Source organism: Lonchura striata, chromosome 1A (assembly GCF_050655825.1).
Source record: "Lonchura striata isolate lonStrDom1 chromosome 1A, ASM5065582v1, whole genome shotgun sequence".
In the NCBI taxonomy this organism is placed as follows: domain Eukaryota; kingdom Metazoa; phylum Chordata; class Aves; order Passeriformes; family Estrildidae; genus Lonchura; species Lonchura striata.
The window spans coordinates 17,640,969-17,665,619 of NC_140741.1; the positions used below are offsets into that span (position 1 = coordinate 17,640,969).

A 24,651-nucleotide genomic window follows, 5' to 3' on the forward strand; every position below is an offset into this window, starting at 1 on the left:
CTCCAGCAAATGATTTAAGAAGTCATTGTTTATATGCTAGCATGTCATATACAGGCAGAAGAGCAAGGGAAGAGGAAAACAACTTCAAAGATTCTGTCACCAACTCCCCATTTTACTATTTAGGATCAAAAGCATGGGCAGCAAATGAGAAAGGCTCCCAGGTAAAAATTATTAACTACAAGAATGGATAAGGAGACTGAAGAAAGAGTATAGCACAGATGAGGTCTCAATTTACAGCTCCCTACTCATCACTGCATCTGTATGGTAAACTTTTCCTTGATTATCTTACAGCTATTTCTGATCTATCTGATGTTCTGGCAAGGGGATTGGGAAATGCAATCACTGAAAAATGTTTTGGATGTACTGATGCATAATATTCTAGTGCTAATTGTTATTCCGGTGCTGAAAAGATTAATAGATTAATTTACCAAGGATTTTTTTTTTTTTTTAATCAGTGGCATATGAAGAATTGTGTCCAGCTTGGAAACTCTCGAAAATAAAAGAGTTTGCAAATGCTCGAGATAAAACTTCTGTAAATATAGCCCCAGTGTTTTATCAGGGATGCTGAGTCTTGCATCACTTTAATGAGAACTGCTGTCCTTTGTTCTAAAATACCTCAGTACGCTAATGAAAATAAGAATGCCTTAATTTCCTGTTGCTTGGACAGGCATTCAGCAGGTGCTGAACTCTCCAGCCACTAAACAGGACAAGAACTACCATCAGTACATGGGGCCTAACATGTGCCATGGGTGAGTTGCAGACAGGTTCCTCTTCTCTTCAGAGATAAGAATTTGTCCCCTTCCAACACAATCATGCCCTCTGATCACCTGTATACAGCAATTTTATCATTTTAATTTAAATTAGATGCTTTCCCTTAGCATGTTCACAAATAGCAGCTCTAAGGGTACAAGAAGTCTGTATGTCCACTTTTCAACCAGGCTTCTGCCAGTCACAGTCACGTGGCAAGTGAGTGATGCAGCTGTGCACATAATGGGGACTTAATGTTTCCCCCAAGATCTCCCCAGGATAAAATTCCACATTCTGCACCATCATATGAAAGGGAGAGATGAGAGAAAGGGAGACAAATGCACCCAACTTCACAGGCCTGCTGAGGGTGGTCATCAAAAACGAAGTTCAAGTTAACAATTTGCCTGGACTAGAATCAGAAATATCATATAGATGAGTTTTAAGGACCTTTTAACTGTTTTAGGGCCTTTTTCTTCTTTCCTTCAGATGTCTTCCTTTTCCTTTTTTCCACTACATTATTATAAAGAAAGCTTTCCTACCAAAACCAGGTAGTTCCATCATCAGTTTTGCCTGGGACAGGAAAATCTACAGCCAGCTCCCCACAGCTCACTTACCTTTCCTTGTAACATAGCTTATGGTGTATCTGAATTAAAATGCCCCTTTCCAAAGGCTCTCATTCTTAATTTTTCCCCTGGTGTCACATGGACTTGGCAAGAAAGTCAGAAGTGACTCTGTAGCTCCCTGACCTTCCCTAGATGAGAATGGAGCAGGAACACCTTGATCCCTTCCTGTCCTTCACATTCCATAAGCAGGACGCATGACACAGCCGGTGCTTGTGGCAGCAACCATCAGCATGCACTCCTCAAAAGTAGAGTAAGTTCTTCTGGAGAGACTCTGGCCATCTTAAGGCCAATCTGCACAAGCACTAAAACTTTCACAGGCCATTTAATTGCTGCCCATAGGTGACATGAAGAAAATTCCATCAGAATTGGTCACTTTGGTGATCAGATAACGTGAAACTAAAGCACCCTCTTCAGTTAAAGATTCAGATCGATATTTCTCTGAATATCGCAGCTGAGGAGAAACTGATTACGTATATCCAGCTGCTTAGTGCTGCTTCTGGCTTGTCTGAAACACATTTTCTTTCCTTGTCACAACTCCCAGGTGCTACTGCGGAACAAATGGCAGCATCACTGCCAGAAGTATTTGAATAGAACAAAAAAAAGAATTGATCTGGACAATCTGCATGCTCTTGTCATCGATGGAGACACAACTGTGAGTAGGGTTAGGGCTGAGGCCACAACAAGGTTAAAAGTGCCCAGGAATTCTCTCCTGCCACATTTCACACTGAATTGCTCCTGTTTTACAGCAGATGCTACAGACAATACATTGTGCTCCTTTAAATAGGGGGAACGTTTAGCTACATTTACAAGCTGCACTGGAAATTCACTCCAGAATTACTGCACTTGAAAGGTTACATGGAAGGGGCCAGGATATTGCAGCACGCAGGCACTAGATGCTATATTTATCCATGCCACATAAACAAGGAGAAACAAAGGCAGGAATGAACAGGGCCCTGACCATTTACAAGTGGGGGTGAAGTTGTTGTCCTCATCCAAGGGTATAAAGCACCTGATCTGAAGGCAGTGAAGACTGGAGCTATCAGGTGAGAGTCCTGGTAGCATGGGACAGGTCACAGTTCAGACAAACATAGTGTCTACAACCAACATGGCCTTATTTTATCTTGTGCATGGCCCTGTGCAAGCAAGAGGCTTGAAATGAATCACAAGGAGGGCTGGAACGTTATTCTGCCTAGTCCTTATCTGCACCTCTGCCTGCTGTCTCCTGCTTGGGAGCCTGCAAGCACCTCGAACAGCCAACAGGGCAGCACGCAGGCATTTACACGATCAAAGGCAAAATGTGCTTAAGACAGACTTTGGAAATCCAGCACAATTTGGCAAACTTCAAAGCTAGTTGCCTTTCAAGCGGGCTGTGGAGGAGGCCTTGGTAAATTTGAATGGTATGATTAGCATACCGGCTGTTTTTAAAACTGCTTGGGAAGAAGCTGTGTTAAAATCCATTTCCGCAAGACACACGCGTTTTTCTTTTGGACAGCCTCCACTAGCTCTGTTTCTTAAATCAGCTTTTCTGGCATGGATTTCTTCTTGGAAGAATGTACGACACCAGCTCAGCTTCCTAACCAAAACTTGACAGAATGTGTGCAGCACAGCATAATGGCAGCTCTACTCCAAGGCTTCCTGAAAGACAGAGCCCTGGGAAGTGAATCTGACTATTCCAGGTCACATCTGCTGAGAGGAGAGCAGCATGGCAGGAGATGCCAGGGCAGCCTGTCCAGCACAGTGTTCAAACACTGGTGAGGGCCACTGATAAAAGCCTTGCCAAAACAGGAGTTGCCAAGGTCTTAGAGGAGTTTCAGGGACATTTTCAAGTCTTACTAGATTTAAAGGATGATCTTTGGCAAACTCCCCCTGATGATTCTCAGCATTTCTAGAGCCAACAGTTGTTCCATCTGCTGCTGAGGCTGACTTTGAAGAATCCTTGCAAAGAGCAGCACGCTAACTTTAACACTACAAAGAGAAGAAAAAGCCACAGCTTTTCAGAAGTGACCTAGATGTTTGCCAGTAGCTTGACACACTCTCAGGTAAGGCTGTCTCCTTGTCTCCAAACACTCAAGTGTATTACCAAAGCTGTGCCAGTGTAAACTGCGGGCTGAAAATAGAGATTCAATAAACAGCATGTATTCAAAGCTATTCTGAGGCATTAACTATTCATCTGTGGAGGTCTGATGTACAGTAAGAGTGAGAAAGATCACCACAAAACTAACTTCACGAACCAAGTTGCTTACTGGGATTTAAAAAAAATAAATTTAAAAAAGTCTGTGAAACTCAAGACACATTCCCTGATGACAGTTAGAAGAAAGCTAAATATAAAGAAAAATCAGCAAAGAAAATAAACTTTTGGAGCTGTTGAACACAAACAAGCTTTGAAAAAGCAAAGAAAGGTCCATGCAGACACCAAGGAAGGTGTTTAGTTCCAACACATAAGCTTCAGTTTCTGCCATTATGATGGATTTGCCAATGTGTTTCAGAGCCAGGCCACTGCACTATTGTGTAAGCCTTTTTCTAATTACTGTGGGCTCTATAAAGGTTTCTTTACCATTTAGTATTATAAATAATTGTGCTTCCAGGCTGGGTTCAAAGCTCAGAGCAGCACTGGCACAGCAGCCCAGGCAGGTCAGGTGCCCTCTCTGCAGCTCCCACCTCCCTGGTGCTGAGGACAGACAGAGTGATATGTCTGTCATACGCCATTACCATTAGAACAGACCCTTGTTCTTTTATTACAGCTGAACTCCACCGGATCTCTCAGCAGGAATGCTAAGTGAAATCAATGTCTTGGATTTCCAGGCTGAGCGTGGAGGTCACAGCCACTCTATCATTTCTCAGCATTATCCCTTCTCTTTCTCTCGCGCTCTCTCAGAGCCTCCAACTGGCACACAGCAGATTGAAAACAGCATGCAGTACAGGACTTACTCTGCACAATTTTACAGCCTTTTGGAGCCCCCTTCCTTTCCTTCTAGCCCACTTTTTTAGTTCATTTTTCCCCCCGCCTTTGCAAAGTAAGTTCTGTTTGTCTCCTACAGAACTGCAAGCCAAAGGCACTGGAACACTAAAAACATGAAAAAGCAATAAAAGAAAGGAGAGAACAGAGCTAATCTTGATAGCTGCCAGTTAAAAATGGCTATGCTCAATGCTACCAGCAGATATGGCAGGGCTTGGAGTCCTGCAATGGCCACAAAATACACACTGTGCCCTTAGATCTCATGAGAAACTCTCCTGCTGTACAGGAGAAGCAAAATCAACCCTGAGATTTTAAGTGTGGGAGATCTACAAGCTGCCAGCCACACACAAGACCTCCTGTCTTATAAAATGCACAAAGTAGGTAACCAAACACTTTTTAAAAAAACCCAAAACCCAACTATCTACCATCAAGTACTGTGCAGCTTTGTGATTTCTTGCTCTAAGAGAAGAGGCCAAGACAAGGAAAAGCCACAGGTAGTCAGAAAGTCTACAGTAAGGAGAGAGAGAAGAGACAACCTAGAGCTTGAGTCACCAACACAGCAGCTACTGATTTTAAGCCAGTCTCTCTCACTCTTTGAACATGTATCGCACTGAGCTGACAATGGTATTATTTATTTGTCTGGTTATTTTTAATCTGTGCTGCTTTACTGTTAGGGTAAAAACAAGACACCACTGCCAATTCAAGGAATCTTTCCTGACATGATAAAGGACATGGACAGCATGCTAGAGGGCACTAACAAAAAGGAAGGACACATTTTTCACCCAGCTCTTACTGTGACCCGAACAAGACTGCTTTCTCCCTGCATTCCTTAGCTGAATTCTTCCTGGCTGTTTTGCAACAACGGCCTCCCATTTCAGGGAGCCATCCTGGGAACAAAGCTTCCTGCAGCCCAGAGGCCCAGGCCTGGTACAGTACCTTGCTCTTGGGAGGAGGGCTGTTTGTGCTCTTGTCTGTGTGGATGCTGGTAGGGGACACGGCAGCACCAAGGTTCCCCTGGGGAATGCCAGGAATCTTGCCTCCCGGAGACACTTGCATCGCAGCAAGTTGGGCAGCATACAACTGCTGGAAAGACAGAACCAAAAAATAAATGAGAAAAAACTGGGGTGGGGAGGAAGACAAGAGACACATCATCAATAAACAACTAACTAAAATAAATAAATAAATGAATGAATGAATAAATAAATGATCTCCCCAAAACTTCTCCTACGGCAGATGATACATTTTCCTTCCAATGGGCAATTTTTATTTAGCACGTGTGTTTCAAGACATGAATTGTCATCTTCACTTTTGTGACTCATTCCTCCAGGGATGAATGAGAGACTCCACCGTGAGAAGTGTCCCAGCTTCCCTGTGTGTCCAGGGATTCAAAACAGGCAACAGAAGCTAATCCTCATGGTTTGCCTGAGCTACTGGACTGTCCTTCCTTTCCTGAGATAACACAGGCACAACAGCATTTCCACCAGTAATATGCACCAACCCCTGTGAAGCACATATGCTGCTGGATATGATGGTCTCTGTGCTACCACTTCATGTTTCTTAATTTTATTTGCTGTGTTTTCCCTGTTTTTCCCCAGGCTTTAAGGTGTCTGGGACAGGGAATGTCAAAACTGTATTTAGTAATTATGTTAGGAGTATACTGTCAATTGAGTTGTGGGGAACCACTAGAGTCAATATAAATATACACATATCAATGGCAAAGTGCTGTCCATTAACTATTAGCAGCCCCAGTTAATTCTAAGAAGCCTTCCTGTGATAGATGCAATGCAGACACAGAGTGGAAATGTTTTTCTCTTCAAAACTAAACAATGAAGGTACTTTAAAAACATATTTTTTTATTAACATGTCAATACTTATAATCACAGTCATCTGCTTAAAGCTAAGCACTACAGGAAGAGTTTAAGGGACAGAGATCAAAAGCAGTTAGAAAGCAAACTAGAAGTGCCTGGAAGCTCCCCTGACCTCCTAATAAAACATGGAGAAAATAAACATGGTGGGCAGAAGAAGCAACAATTGCTGCTGCTTTGTGAATAGGGAGGAATTCCCAAGTCAGGAGCCCAGGATAGCAGGAATAGACTAAAAAAGATTTTTCCTGCTCAACCCCAACACCCCTTTCCAGGATCCACGCTAGTGCTGTGTCAGTGCTTAGTGCTGGGCAGTACGTGTGTAACATTGAAGCAAGATACCCTCTGCCTGCTGGGTAGCACCTACAGAGCTTCTGAGCTGCCATATGAAAAGGGATAATGTGCATAAATATGGAACTGGATGTGAAAAAACAGGCTGGCTTCAATACAGCTAGGGCTAAGGAGTCTTGTTGGCAGTGCTTTTTTGTTTTGCTGTTGTTTCTCAGTTAATGTTATATGATAAAGGAAGGAAGATGGAAGGGCACAAAGAACTACCAATGCAAGTTTGAAAGAGGAATGTGAGAATTCATTACATGATTTTCTGTGTGGATCTGTGCAAAAGGTGCAGAGACATTGCTAACATGAGCTCACAGCACAAAAGCCCTTGATCAAAGGAAGGGCTCTGACTCTTGCACAGCTCTGTGCACCTCCCCAGATTCCCTGCACAAACCCTTCCCTTTGCTTCTGCACAGCCCCAGACCTTCCACACAGCTAAAAGTAGTCCAGTGCTCTTTCCAATGTAATCAGTCACCAAGTTCCTACTTAGTTCTTTTTCACTCTATTCTTTTCACACTTTCTATTACTTTCATTTTGAATCCTTTAAATTTCTTTCCTCTACTTGGATCACTGTTTGATCCTTATTTTTCCATACTTCTTAATCACCAATAGTCCATCCCATTCTACCTCTTTCCCTATCAACCATTCATTCATCTGCTCTCTTTCTGCCTTTTCCTCAAATTTATTTATTAATTTACCCTCAGCAGGTCTGAACCAAAAATCTGCAAATCAACAACAGATAAAGTCATCAAAAACAACCCAGCCCCGAGTAAGTCACAGATTCAGATGCCTGTGTTTATCAGTTGAAGCTCATATTCATTCATTCTTCCTAAAGAAGCCAAAATTCTGCAGGGGGAAAGGAACCGGGTCTCTGAGAACCAGGGAAGAACTACAGCAGGCAGTTCCATGAAAGCCAAGCCAGAATTATATAAGAATTATAGATATAATACATCAGAGGTGAAATGGCTGTTAAAGAAATAGGATCCATGACTAGGGAACAGCTCAAACATAATGGGACTCTGGAGGTGAAAGAGCAGATCTAGGGAAAGATTTTCCTTTTCTTTTGCTCCCTGGTGAAAAACTGATAAAACAAATTTAGGCAACTATGAGAAAAAGACAAAATAAAGTGAAATGGCCGTTAAGCAAGAAAGGTTCGAGCCTGCTGCTAATCTATAGATTAGATATCAGAGAACATGTCTAGTCCATATAAAATAGGGTAAAAATGACAGTCAATCGGGACAACTGGAGATTCCTCACAAGCCATACAGGGCCTGAGCTTCACAGAAATTTCTGGGGGGGAAGATTTTCCCAAATGAATTTTTATCCAAAGATGGAATAATGAGAACTGAATATTAAATACACTCCCAAAACCACATCCAGGGATCTGCTCACCTCAAATCCTCCAGTGGTCTGTGAGGAATGGCTGGAAGCCAGCTCTTCCTCACAGTTCTGTCCTCAGCCACCTTTCTGACAATTCATGCAAAGACCAAATAAGCACTGGATAAAGTCCTGCATAGGCCTTTACACAGGTTAAAAATTAAGAGGCTAAAACCCACTGTATTACAGGAGTGATAGAGAATAACATTGTTTCCTTGCACTTTTTGAGGTCTTGGTTTCATTACTGTGTAGGATATAAGGACTTTTTATCTATAGGGTCTTGACTGCTTTATTGTGGCCAAGGCATTCACTTGCAATCAGTGGAGCACTACAGCTTTGGGCAGGCTTATTTTTGCAATACATAATAAGTAAGGATAATATTCTGAATTTAAAAAGATACATAATACTTCTTCAAGAAGGAAGATTTGGGCTTCTGAAAAAGCAATTAAAAAGTAGCATCTATTGTTTGTTTATAACTAAATGATTATGCTCCATCTCCCCTGCCCATGTACAATATTGCATGTTTTGTTAATCTTTTCTCATTAACCTCTTATGAAAATCTGCAAGGAAGCAAAATCATCAGAACAAAAACACAATTAGATACACTTTAAAATAAGCAGGAGGTATTGTTAATTTTTTAATGCTGCCCCTCTATTCTTAACGTATTAAACAAAAAAACCCCTTTCTCCCTGGGTCACTACCTAAACCATTTATAATTTTTCCAATATATTAAGCAGATGTATTCAGCTGAACTCTCTAAATGGACTAGTTCTAAGAGCTCTTGGCTTGATGATTCTGTAGTACATCAACAGCAAAGCCTTGAGGTTAGGCCAGCTCTGAAAACTTTCCCCTTGGGCATTCTTGTTCACGTTAACAATGTTCATTACTGCTTGGAGGGTACACTAAAAATGAATTCTTGTTCTATTAATACAGAAAATGAGAATGAGATTTAATAGCAATTTTAAAAAGGGTTGAGCAAAGTGCTAGCAATTACACAGGCAGAAATAGTTGATTCAAGCACCTATAGGCATTTGGATTACAGTATTATCTCTTATTAAAATATTTTTATTAGTGAACAGTGGAGATTAAGAGCTGCTCACAAAAAAAAAAAACACAGAGAAAGACAGGTGGTAGTGGGACGTGAATCAGTTACTGCAATAAATTTGTTTCTGATAAAGTGGTTTTTCAGTGAAGACACCACAGCGATGAATTTACAAACCACTGTGCCTGAGTGTTTGAACTGTTGACTGATCCACCACTTCAATTTCTTCGTTATTCCGAAACCCATCATTAAAAATATACACATGAATGGCCTTGTTCTTTGTTTTCGTTTGTTTTTGGTTTTTTTTTTTTCTTGCATAATCAGGGGGGTGGGAGGGGGGAATGGCATAAAATAAGACTCACTCAGAATACATTAATTTCATTTTCCTTTACCTAAAATTTATGCTTACATAAGGCATGAAAACTTAGATGAAGGTAAAAAGAATTTTGCAATTCTGCCTAATTTTTAATCTGTTCAGGTGAGTTTTCAGTTGAAAAGGAAAAAAGAATTCACTGAAAACAAACATTTGATATACACCCTACTGTGACACAGGTTTTCAAAATTACTGGCAACATAGATAAAAGATACAGAAATTAGAATTAAAGCTGCACTCATTAGTGATTGGTAGCAATGCTTGCTAGATATTGTACCGAAAAAAAGTTCTTTATGTACGTATTTGAAATACCAGATTTTATTTTTGTCAGTTTCCTTCAAAGCTTGTTAGTCAAACATTTCAAAGGGACACAATAATTTGTACATTCAAACTTCAGCAAAGCAAACTTCAACACTTCTAAGTGCCCCTTGCTTGCATCAAATGGGAGATTTTCAGAAAACAAAGATAATATGTGAACACAAGGACAGTATGCTCCTTCAAAAACTTGCCCAAAGAACACATTGCAAGGTAAACTTGCTAGCTTTCACTTAGGAGTGAATAATTTCAGATAATAACAACAGAGCTCAAGATCCTGAGATGCACTTAACAGTATTTCGGTTTATTTGGGGATTTATTTTATTTTGGTTTGTTCCACAGAGTTCTGAACACAGCTGAGAGTTATTACTGCTCCACCTCTCATCTGCCTTTATCACAAAAAATTCCCACAAGGAACTGCCCTGCTCCCAGTGCTGAGGTGTGCACAGACTCTCTGTGGCGAAGGACCTCGTCTGGACTAATGTTTCCTTTACTCACCGAGCAAAAAATAGCAAGCTGCATGAAATCACCCCAAAATTGTGGGCTACACAGAGACTAGAGAAAACAAGCTAAATATTGAAAAGCTGCACTGCTCCTTCCCATGGCCTCCAAATCCAGCTGACTTCCTTTGAGAACTCCTGGCTATTCTCTGCATTTAGCCAAAGAGGAGAAGACAGGTAAGTAAATCACATATCAAGGAACAATAATAAGTATTAGAAATTTGGGACTGGGCTAGTTAATAGATAATTAATATATTGCTTCTAATGAGAAAGCATTGGTGACATGTGGAAAAACTACCAAGAGAAATTTTGACTTATGATGTTTCAGTCAAGATCAGATCTGTTCCATGAAGGTAAACTTTAAACAAGATTTATTGTGTTCAGTAATATTTTACATCTTGTTTTGTCAGACTAGACAACATAATAGCCTCTCTAGCCTTAAAAAATCCTGAGACTTAGAAGGAAACATTGAGGAAAACAAGTTCTCGTTAGAAAAACTGTGAAGCATTCACAAACAGAATAAGGCTTCATTTATACACAGGCACAGCCTTGGTAACCACCATCTCTCTCATATTAGGAAAACATCACTTTTAGAATCAGTGACCACAAGTCTCCACAAAATATGATTCTGGTAGCTGATCTCCAGGGTTCCGGCAGCCCTTATTCCTGAGAACAATCCCACTGTAGTCACCAGGCCAAAACAATGCTTGCTTTGACTGTAGAACAGTAACGGTGACCAAAGTAAAATATGCATGTGCAATTTATAGTAGTTCTGAGTTTTTTTAGAAACTGGTGTAATTTTGATGGCTAGGACACACATTGTAACTAAAGTACAACTCTTTAAATTTGTAGGAACTTCTATGGGAAAGACACTAACTGTAACACCCTCAAACGTGAAGAAATGCAGTTTTCCTTGAAAAGCAGTCTTTAATTCTGCCAGTGGATAAATTCTGTTCAATTATTAGCAAGGTGAGAACCAGCACCCACGACACAACTGACAGCTCCTGGTGACACAGGAAGACTGTAGGAAACTCCAGATTAGAGCCTAGACCTCATGGCTCCTTTGTCCCAGCCTTAACAAGAAGACAATCCTTCTACAGGATGTAACTGTAGGAACTTATCAATAGACACTTCCTATCAGAGACCAAGAAGATCTGTTAGTCTCTGTGATAAAATATCATTGCAAACTGTGTATTTAAGATTGCCTACTCCTTACAAGTGAAGAGATTTTAACTGGAAAACTGCCCAAATGGACATATTCATACATACTATGTTCACACCATATGACACTAATTGAAATAGAGAGACTATATGGAATGCAATTGGAGAGGAAATTTGATAATGTCTTATGGAAAAAGCCTGCTGGATGAAATGCTGCAGATAATGTGTCCCCATTGAGGAAAGTAATTAATATTGTATGCATTTTAAAATATTCAAAAAAATAAGCTGGCAACAATTTATTCCTACAGTTTGCTGTGCAGCACCAGAATATAATGTATTCTCGCTGTCACTATTATTAATTATTTTTACGTCAATGGAACTTCTCATGTTAGAAAGAATGGCCAAAGAATGTCTTTAAAGTAAGGATGTACTTTGGACAGCATATTCCTTATGGATGATACAGTAAAATACTTTAGTAATGTAGAGCAGTGACAAACAACAGGCATGTGCAGCTTCAGAAGGGGCATTTGCTCTGTAAAGTGCATTGCCTTTATCACCACCTATTCTGTAATGCAGGATAGAGCTGACTGTTCTGTAATGAAGATGAAGTGTTTGAATGAAGGTTCCACATGGAGACTGCTGCTCCAGCACAGCTCTGGCAAGTTAGAAGCTTGAAGTCACTAAAGTGGCCCAGACATTTTACTCCATAGGAAAAAACTCACTGCTGACTATTTGTTTACCACAGGCATGCTTCCCAAGAGCTTTATTTTTTTTATACATATATCCAGATTTTTGGCAAGTAGCTCAGAGCACCTGACTTCAGTTAAGTATAATTTTTCATATGAGAGACCAAAATTCTATGAGTGGTCGTTTGACAGAACACTTATTTCATATTGCATTGCTTTACTCGACTGGTAGTGTATTAAATCATTCATTGCTATCCATTAGGTGACCAGAGTAGTTAACAAGCAAGCACTGCCAGCAGAATTACTGTAAATAAGGTTCTATATATTTCAGATTGCCGAGCTATAATTAAGTCATTTCACTATTTTACACACATTTCCTTAAGCAACTCTTTCTCCAGTTTTTATTTATAGATTTTCTGTTTGCATTTCAAGTTGTTGTATTCAACAGGGAATTAAATCAGGGAAAATCTGTGCCTGCTTTAGGATTGATACTGAATTAATTACTCCAAATCTGAATACTCTGTGTCTCCTGAAGTTAAGTGCAGAGCTTGTAGTAGAAAGATTAAGGTCAACTGCATTTCTTATTTTGAGAACATGGATTTGCTGACTTGAATGCTGATATGTTATCAGGTTCTTATATATTGATTATATTCTAAGATTCCTTGGTGACTTGTCCCTCTTCTTCAGGCATGAAGTAGTGAAATAGGTATTTTGCACTCAGCCTGCTCTAGAAATGTTTTCTTGAAAAGCTGTGGTAAGCTGTGAGTCCTGAAATACTGAAGTCTCTCTTTAAAAGAGTAAAGAGATGATAATCACCTACCAGAAGCACCAATGCCAAATTACTTTGTTGGAGGGGAAAAGAAACAGATGTAAAAACTCACACTAGGATACTTTTTGCCCCCCTATACCTTTATCTGTTAACTATGACATCCAACAGTCAAATGAGAAACATTTTCTTTCCTGTCTGTTTTCCCTTTTAACACTAGGAGTATTTCTGAATCTTAAGTATCCTACAGTTGTATCTGTTGTCCTCAGAGGGATGAATTAACGTTGTTCCTCATTTATCTGACACGTACAGGAGTTCAGTGACATCTACTCAGCTCACTCAGAAACTTAATTTGCTCTTTGACCTGAGCTGTACTGCGTGTTCAAAGGGTTTGGATAAAAGTGCAGGAGGTAGAGAGGGACAAATGCTCAGTCCATCACAAACAAGGCTGCTCTCTTCCAGCTTGGTAGAGAGGAAGGAATGTGACGTCTGTGCCTTAAAGGGGAGCTAAAGACTGTGTTTGAGCTACTTCCAATGTGCCAAACTTCCCTGGGAAGAACACAGAAAGGAAGAGGCACAGTAGAAGGAGAATATTGAAATGCAGAGACCAGTGACAGATACACCATCCAAGCTGCAGAAGAAAATGGACTTGCCCCAAAAGCTAAACTAAACCAAATTGATTTCTAGAATAGTTATGAAGATATTTTTTTTCTGTTTCCCTTTTTCCATAGCAAGAAACACTAACAAAATTGACACAGCATCTTTATTTAGCTATGCAAGTTATTTTATTTTATTTAGTTTTATTTTATTTTTGGATGTGGAGAAAATTTATTATTTTTGGAGAGAATAATGTCACTCCTACAGTGTAACCTTTCCAGTTTATGAGTTTCTGTGCCACAGAAAATTTTCAAATACATTCAACTAAATTTACCTCTCGTGTAATTTTTTTTCATGTTCATTGCTTTAAAATCTCCTTCCCCAAGTTGTCAAGAAAGCTAACAAGTGCTACCTCATCCTGTGAGATCCTGCTGTGAAGGTGAAGCATCAGTCCAGGGTAGCAGCTGTCCTCCCCAGCAGCACACTGTGGTCCCTTTCCACAGAAGCAGAATACTGTACAAGGACTAAGGAAAGCTCCAGCTCATACGTACTTTTCCTTTGGCCTTAAGCCACATGGAATCCCCTCTTCCAACAAAAAGCTCTTTCATTCTAGGTATTGTTAAAGACAAGGCTTGCAGAAAAAGTCCATCAAATGTCTTAAGACCTGTGGGAAACTGTAATTCCAATCACTGGCAAAGAAATTGCCCCAGTTTTGAACTAGAATATTTTGAGCCTCACTGTATCAGGGCAAATCTGTGTTCCAAACCAGAAAGCAGCTGAGTTTTGCTTTGGTCAAAGTTCTGTTTTCTCAACAGGGAGTCCTATCAACCTGAAACTCATGGGAGTGCCTAACTTCAAATCAGCCCCATTGCTCGAAGCTGGATAACTTGGATGCTTAAAAACACAAATGAGTGTTAGTTTAATTGGGATGCTTGAGCCTGGGAGAGGACAGGCTACAAAGAGGAGATGTTAGAGTATGGGAGTGCCATTAGTTGAACACAGAATTGCTGAGAGAGCAGAAAGAACTCAATTAATGTAATTATTTTGGAGCTTTCTTCATTATAGGAAAGTCCCTCTTTAACAAAGCGAAGTAACAGAAACAATAGCTGTTCGATTTTTTATTCTTTGATTTTATGATAAAATGGGTGTGGTCTGTAAAACTCCCCCCTCCAATGGAGCCCATAAAACTCCAGAGAGCCTGAAACCTCTGTGGAGCTTTGGCAAACTGCTCAGGAAATAACATAAGAAGATGTTTTCTGGTTCATCTCACTATTTCCATGCTGACACTGATGTAATGGGAGAAGTGACACTTTGCATACCCCATTAGGACATGTACAGAAGCTTAGTCTTTAATTCTTAGAGAATTTGTTCCTTCAAAGTCTCTGCAAACATCTGAAATCCCTCAGGATTCAATTTCTGACTCCCACTTCATGAAACTGCAGACAGTAAGGTCCAGTCACACTGCATGTCCAGACTGCAACCCATGCACAAAAAGCCTGGAACTCACTCCAGTATTCCTTTTTGGCACATCCTGTACTGGAGGCTTAAGGAGCTGTAGGCACAATTACGTGGTTGAAAGTCAAAGGGAATTTTTAACTTTCAAGTCCCTCTCATACTGTGCCTCACCCAAGTACAAGAAAAGCCATAAGTTGAACTCTGGAACTCTACACGGCTGCCCCTGGTTCCACCAATCCATGTGGACAACCAGAAATGGCTTGGAGCCTCATGTTCCCACAGCAAGTGGGAAGCTTTGTCCTTAGCATCAACCCAACCAGGGGAAAACCAACCTTCTTGCACTGCCCTCCAAGTGCAAGATAGTAAATCCCATATTACTCCAGCTCATCCAGGTTACACGAAGGAACGCCCACTCCTTTCTACTTTTCCTCTTCAGCATTTTGCTCTTAAGACTAGACAAGAGTGAACACAAATTCATCCCTCTGAATTCTGGTTATTGAAGCAAAAAGAATGTCCTTCACTGGCAACAGGGCCACAAACTCTCATTTACCTCTTAAAGAATTCCACATAGCCACATATTCCACAGTAACTATATTAACACTGATTAACTAGTAATAAGCTCTATAAACCCTTAGTACATCTCATCCATCCCTGATTATTTATTAAATTGGGTTTCAACAACTTTTTTTGAGGTCCCGATTAAACTGGAGGAAAAAAAAAAAAGAAAATAGACTCCTGAGTGAAAACAGTGCTTTTCGAAAACTGTCCTCCATACCAACTTCCAGTATAGAATTTTTTGTAACAGCAAGATGGATCTGCTTGTGCAAAACCATGAAATACAGAAATTATCTTAGGAGACATTTTTCAATTGTTAGTAATACAGCTAGGTTATAAAAATAGCTAATCCATACCTTTAAATTGTTCATCTGGAAATTTGGATTAGGAGGAAAAAACCCCAACAGTTTTCATGTTTTATAATGAAGTATCAAAACATGAAACTCTTTTCAATCCAAAAGAAATGTGTCAAAATTGATGTAAAAGCACATTTAAAATTGCTTCTGGCTAACTAGCTGTCTACAAAGCAGAAGGGGTGGGAGCACCAAAGAGTTTGCAATGGAAACACCAAGAAGCTTTTACTGTAGCCACACCAACAAGAGCTCTTATCGTGAAGTAATAACATTATCCAGAAATCTTTGTTTATTACCTCATTCCCAATGCCATCTTGTTTCACTTGAGTTACTTGGGTCTGAGGATGGGGTTAATGAGCGAGGAGGTGTTTGAGTGGGTGTGAATTAGGGGCACTGCTAAAATAGAAGCTATTTTAACAGTTCTGTTTTTAATTTAGTCTGAAGCTCAGTATTTATTTTTTTTTTTCCAGGTAAAATACTCACACATTCCAAGGCTAAGAGTGATTTTGGCAAAGCACAGATAATACCTAGATTTACTCGTATTAAATGGGGTATTATAGAGGAACTCATGCTTCTGCTCCTTTTCTACCTCCAACATTCTGCCCACAAGTCTAACAGAGATGGGATGCTCATGCTTTCTTTACCAGAGTTCAGAGACTCGCCTCAAAACTTGGACATTTTCAGTGACTGTGACAGGAAACACCACTGATGGCTGCTCCCCCCAGCCCTGCACTCCACAAGCCATCCCCACAGCAGCCCATTACAATATGTTCTATTATCTGCCTCCTCAGATGATGTACAACCTATTTGATTGACCCTCTTTGTGCTGCTCAGGAATGGCTGCTCCCTGCAGTGGGAGGGTGAACAGCACTCACTGCTTCTCCAGTCAGCAACTGGTAAATTTATCTTCATTCCAGACTGGGAATGTCATGCAGGGATTCTCCTTGCTTCCCTCCACAAAGCAATAGCGCCTCCATACACTCCTTTCCTTTATAATTATCAGGGACAAGGAATCCAGAACAATTCAGAAGAGGGAAGGTCTCTGGGCCTCCCCTTATTTTCGTTATATCTGAAGCGTTTCTGCCAATTGAACGTTTCCGTGACAAAGATCAGCATTACCCCATGTTTGTGGCTCCAGCGTGGGAGGCATGAATAAGGCAAGGAACAGTTCAGTCCTCCATTACGCAGGGATACTCCTTGTTTTTTGCCAAAGTCAGCAACTGCAAAATATTTCTCAACTTCTCCAGTTCACACCATGGCACAGGACATGCATGCACTTTTGCTCAAAGTGATCGTATTCACCACAGTAAAAACCACAGCTAAAGCAGCAAAAAAACACTTGCCAGTATCACAGCCAGGAAATACAATACTAACTTTCACCATCTATATTTCTATAACATATTTGACAACAGTGTCATCAGGATCACTGACAATTGTCCAAAGTCATCTGGCATGAAATGGAAAGAACATGGCTATGAAAACATAGGGAAGCAATGCACTGAGACCAGTACAACAGCAGATATCCACACTTCCCAGAGATGGAAAACTCTACTGACACAGGGAGGTGGAAGTCCATACTGACTCCTACTCCGTGACTTTCCCAAATTCCAACTGCTGCAGAACTACAGAGTCACTTGGTCTTGCTGCTCCATGCCCCACCAGCCATTGCAGAAATGTTCTGACTTCATGGTCCACCACTACCATTAGCTTACTAACTGGGATTACCTAGGAAAATGAAAAAAGAAACTGAGCCACAGTAGAAAAGGAACATAAAGGGGGAATAGTCTGAGATAATCACCCTCATCTCGCTTTATAAAAACTGGAATGGAACTTGCAGTGTTATGCCAGATGATTTATACATGTTAGGCATCCATGGCTAAAGGTTATTCTCATCCCACCATTCTGAATAAAAAAAAAAAAAACAAAAACAAAAGGAAAAAAGTAGCTAGTCTGTGCTCAGCACATCTATGCAATTAAAAAAAAAAAAAAGTGTCAGCAGCTGAATTTAAAGTGAACTATATCTGTCCTCTCTGTATCCCATGAAAAACACACACTTCCTTTTTACTTGTCATACAAGTCAGATGGAGAATGACTTTGTCTTCCTCAAAGTCATCCAACGGGGTAAGGCACAGAGCTGCATTTTCAGGATAGAACATGTGGGGAAGGGCACATAACTCTCCCAAAGTTGCTTGCAAATTACTTTGGCTTTGTGTGGAGAACATATATGTTAACATAAAGTAGAGTGTGAACCCAAGGAAAATGAAGACAAACACTGACAGCTGGCCAATCTTGCCCTTCTTTACTGTGTTTGCCTCAAATATAGTATGTTTGTAAGAATGTGTGAAATACTTCTGAAAATAACGGTTATACTCCGTTTAGTTTTAACAAGCAATTTACAATCCTCCTCAGAAGGATCTGATTTACCAGAATTCATGGAGAGATGTCAGCAAATTTTCAGGAGGAGTTAAAAACCTAACTTAGTCAATATCCTGTGAATTTTGGAACTTGTGTGTTTCATTTGATGCTTCTTCTCGCATGGCCAAGGTTTCCGAGATTTAATTTAATAATTTATTTCTCATTTTTATCTTCAACTTAATGTCTCCCAAAGAATCAGACTGGTGCTTGTACCATAGACAGTATCTTTCTTTTAACAGCGGGGTGTTCCCACATTCCAGAAGGACACTGAACAACAATTTTTTTTTCCCATGAAGACAGGCTGTGGAAGAGAGAGTCTTTGCCTCCTGCACCCCAGCAGTGATTGGCAGTCTTTCTCTCTCATCCTCCTCCCAGGGAATTTTGAGAAGGAGATTCACATCACCAGGATACGAGGGACATAGGCTGCGGGGCTCATCCCCAGTTAAGGAAGACCAGTTATGGTAAGTTAGATCTCTGTCCTTCAAACACACTTCTGTTGTGCAACTCCAAGCCCTGATCTTAATATTTAATATACTGCAAGCAGAGGAAGAGTCCACTGGAGCTTTCAGCTGCAGAGGTAGAAAGTTTGACTGAAAGACAACAGTCATCCTGAAGGGCCTTTTGCTTTGATTTATTGTGTGAGAGGATTATACTGATTTTAATAAGCTTAGGATAAACAACATCCTAGAGGATGTACATCACAGATTTTCTCACGAGATTGGAAATATCTTACCTTTCATTATTGTTTACAATTAGTGTCAAATTGCTCCCTTAGAGCCATTGTTCTTACAGGTGACACCTACCAATGTCATCACCAACAGTTTTTTAGACTTTTGACTGCCCTTGAAAGTAAGGCACTGCATGAATTGTAAATTGTTTTGCCTAACAGGACTGGCAGCAAGCAGGAAATGTCCAGAGACAGTAGAATGTGTCCTAGCAGGATTACATGGCATTTGCAGACATGGAGGGACTCCCCTGCCTCAGACTCCATGGTCAGCTGTAACCTCTTGTGACTGAGCTGCCTTTTGGGCAGTAGTGAAAGGAGCAGCCCCACAGATGGTCTCTGGTCTCACTGGACTGGAAAACTGTCCTAGGGAATCTAAGACATTGTTCAGCAATACTATCCTTCCTCCCTCTCCCCCTGCTTGTCTTCCATATTCTGGTGGCTGTTTATGAGCTCAGCTGTCATTCTTTGCACCAGGGGAAGATAAATGGGACACACCAACCCCAACCTAAGTGACCTTTGGATGTGACAAGATTTTTAGGTCAGTCCTGCTAAATGAAAGCCTTGGTGTATCGAGGCTCGCCTCAGGGTGAAATTTCCAGTGAATTTATTATCTCCCAATGCCCTTTGGACTGCTTCCCACCATCAAACACCATGGCAGCATTCAGAACAGGAAGAAATACATTAACTGGAATCTGATCATTTTAAAAGGTTACAGCTGCCCAAATATAATTTAATTTCATACTTGCCCTTTGAGGGTTTGGTGTATATTTTCTTTTTATGACTGCAAATGATAAAGCTCTTAAGATTCCAGGCAATAAAAAGGAAAAGGGGGGAGAAAGTATTTTAAGGGTTAGACGTCTATTCAGTTCATAGTCAATGAGGAGAGTGACAAATCAGCTTTTTTAAAAAAATGGAACACTTCCTCAGTTTTTAGTAGTAATTTCTCTCCACACTTGATGGGGAACAATACCTTTTAGTGAAGACAAACCTGTAATGCCACCCAGTGTGATATGAAAGAAGCATTTGCTGTGCAAGCATCTACCTATCCTACATCCCTTAAGGACTTACTTCAGAGGAGCAATTAATGGGAAGTGAAATAAAGTAATCTGAGTGGACTGTTGCAAAAATAATAAAAGCAATCAGACTTTAGAAATGCTTAAATCTACCCAGAGTTTGAGTTTTAACTGTGTAGGCCATAATTTTTTCTAGAATCTCTTCTAACTTCTTCTTTGTCAGCTCAGGTTTTGTATACAGGCCCATGCCCACACAGCAAGGTAAGAATCAGGATAAAAACACTGTTTTTGGGGCAGTGTCCAGTTTGGTTGGAGTCCCACACCTGTGTAATAAGAAAATTCTACAGAATAAGTGTGCAGAATATGACACCCTAGCACACAACATGAAATGCTGGGAAATGATGCTCAGTCTCTCTTTCTCCCTTTCACTGTAAGTGAAAGCAAGCACTGAAACTCAAGCTACCACACAAATGTGACTTGGAGTAGAGGTAGGAAAAGCTAAGCACGTGTGTCCTTCACTGTATCCAATGAAAACTGTGTCACCAAATGAACACCACCTCACCATCCCTCACAGTCTGATAGAATTTTGACAACTGCTTCCTTTCCACACAACAAAACGTGGAAAAATTAAAATGGCTGTGGAAAGGAGGAATGATGAAGTGCCAATGCTGCATATCCTCCTCTTTTCAAAGCCACTGTAGGAAATTAATTATTGCTGGGCTCCCAAATCCCTTCAGAGCTCTTTAAAGATCTTTCCCAAGCACACACTGATCTCACTGTCCAAATTACCCTCACCATCACTGCATCAGAGCAGTGTAGAGCACGAAGCAAAGGTGCCATGACAATGGCATAAGAAGGGATGGCAGCCCTAAAAGAACTGTGTTTCTGGGCAACTGCTGGCACAGCAGGAGAGGGAGTTAAAGCAAATTAAGGGATTCTGCCCTGCTCAGGAGAGACCTGAACTGCAGAGCTGTCTCCAGCCCTGAAGCCCCAGCACAGGAAGAACATGGAGCTGATGGAGTGAGTCCAGAGGAGGACACAAAGGTCACTGTGGGAATGGAGCATCTCTCCCACAAGGAAAGGCTGAGAGAATTGGGATTGCTCAGCCTGGAAAAGAGGCAGCTTTGGAGAGACCCAAATGTGGCCTTCCAGAGCCTGGAAGGAGCCCACAGGAAAGATGGAAGAGCATGCAGTTACAAGACAAGGGGAGAATGGCTTCAAACTGACAGAATGGAAGGAAATTAGGTATTGAGAAGAGATTTTCCAGTGGCAGGGTACTGGCACAGATTGCCTAGGGAAGCTGTGGCTGTCCCACCCCTGGAAGTGTTCTAGGCCAGGCTGGATGGGGCTCTGAAAAGTCTGGGCTAGTGGGAAGTGCCCCTGCCCATGGCAGGGGGGTTGAAAATAGATGATGTGTAAAATCTCTCCCAACACAGGCCATTCTGTGATTCTATGATGCTATGTATTGCTTACCCTCAACACCAGTAAGCCCTAGTTTGTAAAAAAAGAAATTGGAATACTGAATGAATACTAATGCAGAACTATTATGGAGAAAGTAAACAGCTTAACCTATTATAAAATGTAGCACACCTATTAGTGTTTCTAATGTAATGTTTTTAATTTTCAGAAGTTCAGAGTTTAATGGTAAAATCTACATGAAAGATAAACTAGGACTTCAGCCATGTTCTTGTGCCAAATTCAGCTAGGACCATTTGGTTCCCTTAACGAAATAAATATGCTGCTGTATTCTACAGGAATGGCCTAAAACACTTTAATAACACTATCACAAGCTGTACTGTTTTGGTGCATAAATGGAGAACACACTGTTTTAATTTACAAAGACTGTTTTGAGCCATGGAAGGGGAAAGAGAGAGAAAAGGATTTGTTGCCAGGTGCAGTTTTCCCACTCCAGCATGGGGAGGGGAGTCACCTGCAGAGCTGACACTTGCCCTTCAGAAGGGCAGAGAGCCACTGGTGCTGCTGCCCAGTTGTGCTGAGGGACAACCACCCTTCCCCAGCCCTGCCCCTACAGGGAGACACACGGGAATGATGCTTTTTTGGACCCCTGAGCACATCAGGCACCACCCTTGATGGCCCCCACGTCTCTGAAGGATTAACCTCATCCCCTTGAACACAAAGTGGCAGCCCCAGGCCCCTTTGGGAGGAACAGACACTGTACCCACAGGAAGGAGCTGGAAAAAGCCACTCCACAGCAGTCCCCAAGGACAATTTGAGTACCTCAATATGCCACAAACAGATTGCCCCTGTCAGTGGCTGCTGGTGCAGGATGTGGCACAGCTGTGGTTCCCAAAGCAAAGCACAGCTTGCAATACAGTGAGAAGCCTCTGCTTCAATGCAGGTTTTAAACAGAGAGAGAAATACAAATACCTCCAAACAGCAAGACACAGAGGTGCAGATCTAGGCAGAAAATGCTTTTGAAAATCTCACCTTCTACTGCCATGACAGCACTTAAAACTTCCTTACTGCTTTCCTGCTGTATTGATAATCATAGGATACTGATTTCTAAGCTTCCTTCAGCTGAAAAACACACACTTTCTAAAAACCATTTTTCTTCCTTGCATAATGCCTTTTCTTTTGCTTTTTATTATTTTTATTTTGTTCTGTGTGTATGTTTGCCCATTAAAGAAAGACAACTCACACAGTAGCTTTCTGACAACCCTGCTCCCTGTAATTCTAGAGTCATTCAGACTCCAAGAGAGATGACTTAACAAATCTGCAGCATATTTCCAGGCAGGTAACTCATCTGCGATGTGACCAGTCTCTATGGGTAAGGGGTAAGGAATGGAAATCCAGCAGTCTGCAGTACTTTTCTCCTCAGTTATCCAATGACTGGAACAGACACAGACCACTGGTAAAAATGGCAAACAAACAAGGCAGTTATACAAAGTGAAAGGGCTGCTCAGAAGCTACTCTAGGAATCAGACTCAAGTGAGCAGAGCTCACGCAGACTGCGAAGTTTAAAAACTGGTCTTGAGGAGTACTAGGAGCTACAGGTACTACTGCCTCCAAATTTGCTTGTTCAGATTGATCTTACAAAATTCACTAGAGCTGAAAGCATGAAGAACCTCTGAAAGGAGAAAAGGAATTTGGGGAAACTGAGCCTATGTACTGGGGAAAAAAATTGCACTTAACTTCAGGAACAAGCTCACGCTATCCAGGCACAACAGAATAATTACGTTTGACACTGTGAAAGCCACATCTCCAGATACTAGGTATCTTCTACAGAGAAAAGTTCAATTGATGACTTTGGAAAGCGAAACAGAACAAGCCTCCTGACCTCAGTGGTTTGTTGTCTAACACTTTGATCTACAATCTACAGTAACTAGGTATTTCATATTTTCAAACCGTGCCTATATTAGCAGCCATTCATAAAAGGGTGATTAAATACCCTGGCTGCTAACAGTCAAGTCTGTCAAGGAATCAGACTTAATAAAACAAAGGGTAAGAGTTCAGAAACTTCTAAAGGCTTGCACTGTTCTTACCATATGCAATTTATGTCACAGGTCAGTGATGCACTCCTCGTGCACACATTTACTATTCTGTTTACTTTTATCCCCTTCTGCCTTGTCTATTGAAAGTGACCTAAACTTTGGACAAAAAGGAATGGTAATAAAATAGACTGCAGTGAGAAATAACACATAAATTGAAATCCTTACACATTCATATATTGTACCAATCTGCATCTAACAGCAAACCATGTCATCTGATCTGGGTACAACAGGGAGCAACACTTCCAGAGAGACTTTCTTGTGCTGTGTTTTAGGAGGAGTACTTGTACTAATTTGATTAATGGACTCAAAGTAGTAAGTATGTATCAGTAAGTATTAGTTCGTGCAGGTCTGTCAGTGATTCTCCCTGTTGTTATTTGTAGCAATGTTCCACAGGCACTGGCATGTGTGCACACCACTGATTTGCAGTTCTGTCGTGCTGCTCTGCTGCGGGACTGCAAATTCACACTGTTGGCAGAGTTCAGCATGAAGACAGTGAACTCCAGAAATATTCACAAAAATTTCCCAGTCTGACTGCAGCTCCAACATTTCACAGGAGCCCCACAAGGGCCCAGTTTGTGATTTCAGAGCAAGCTCCCCCCAGCCAGCCAAGCTGCACTCAGTGTGGTTTCCCCTCCTCTCCCCGCTCTGGACAGTTTGCTCAGGATTATACAATCTGATTTGCATGATTATATAATCTTCTTTTCAGCAACAACCCTCTGAAAAGAGCAAACAACATAATAGGAAAACGAGTAGCATAAGCCAACTCTTTCAAAACCCAATGTCTGGAATGTGCAAAGGACACAAAGTAAGAGGGGGAGGGGGGGAAGTTTTTTGGGTCTGTTACCAGATTTTTCATAGAGACCTTTCCCAGAAGCATCAATTCCCAATGAATGTAAGCCATGAAACAATGTGAAACACAAACATCTCACAGACCTGCACTGTTGCCAGTACAGGAAGGGAAGCGTCTCCAGGTATGTACAAGGGTTATTATTTACTTCTCTAACAACAGAAGTTACTTTGGGGCAGTGTAAGAACTCTCAAAAGGTTTTTCCCCACCCTGACTTAAAACACTGGCAGGCAGGTGCTGCCACTGCTGCTGGTTTTGTCTTGCAGCTGGCTGAACTCACAGCTTTGACACCACAGTCCCACTTATCTGGAGTCTGGCTTCCATGGCACAGAAGTATCAACAAAGTCCTTGCTGATACAGGTGCCTCCACTCCCTGTCTCTTCCTTCAAACACTTCAGACCTTGTCTTAGGACACTGTATAAGTGAAGCCTGT

At 41.1% G+C, this 24,651-nt stretch overlaps 1 protein-coding gene across 33 annotated transcripts in view; it reads right to left on the bottom strand.

The window, feature by feature from the left end:
• Positions 1 to 24,651, bottom strand: part of SOX5 (SRY-box transcription factor 5) — a 607,791-nt gene that overhangs the window by 51,625 nt on the left and 531,515 nt on the right. For 32 of the 33 annotated variants that reach the window (XM_085570319.1, XM_085570313.1, XM_085570322.1 and 29 more), the window contains one exon: positions 5,263 to 5,409. In XM_085570319.1, the coding sequence (XP_085426445.1) occupies positions 5,263 to 5,409 (147 nt within the window). The remainder of the gene's footprint in view (positions 1 to 5,262; positions 5,410 to 24,651) is intronic. The other variant, XM_085570336.1, reaches the window with a different exon arrangement.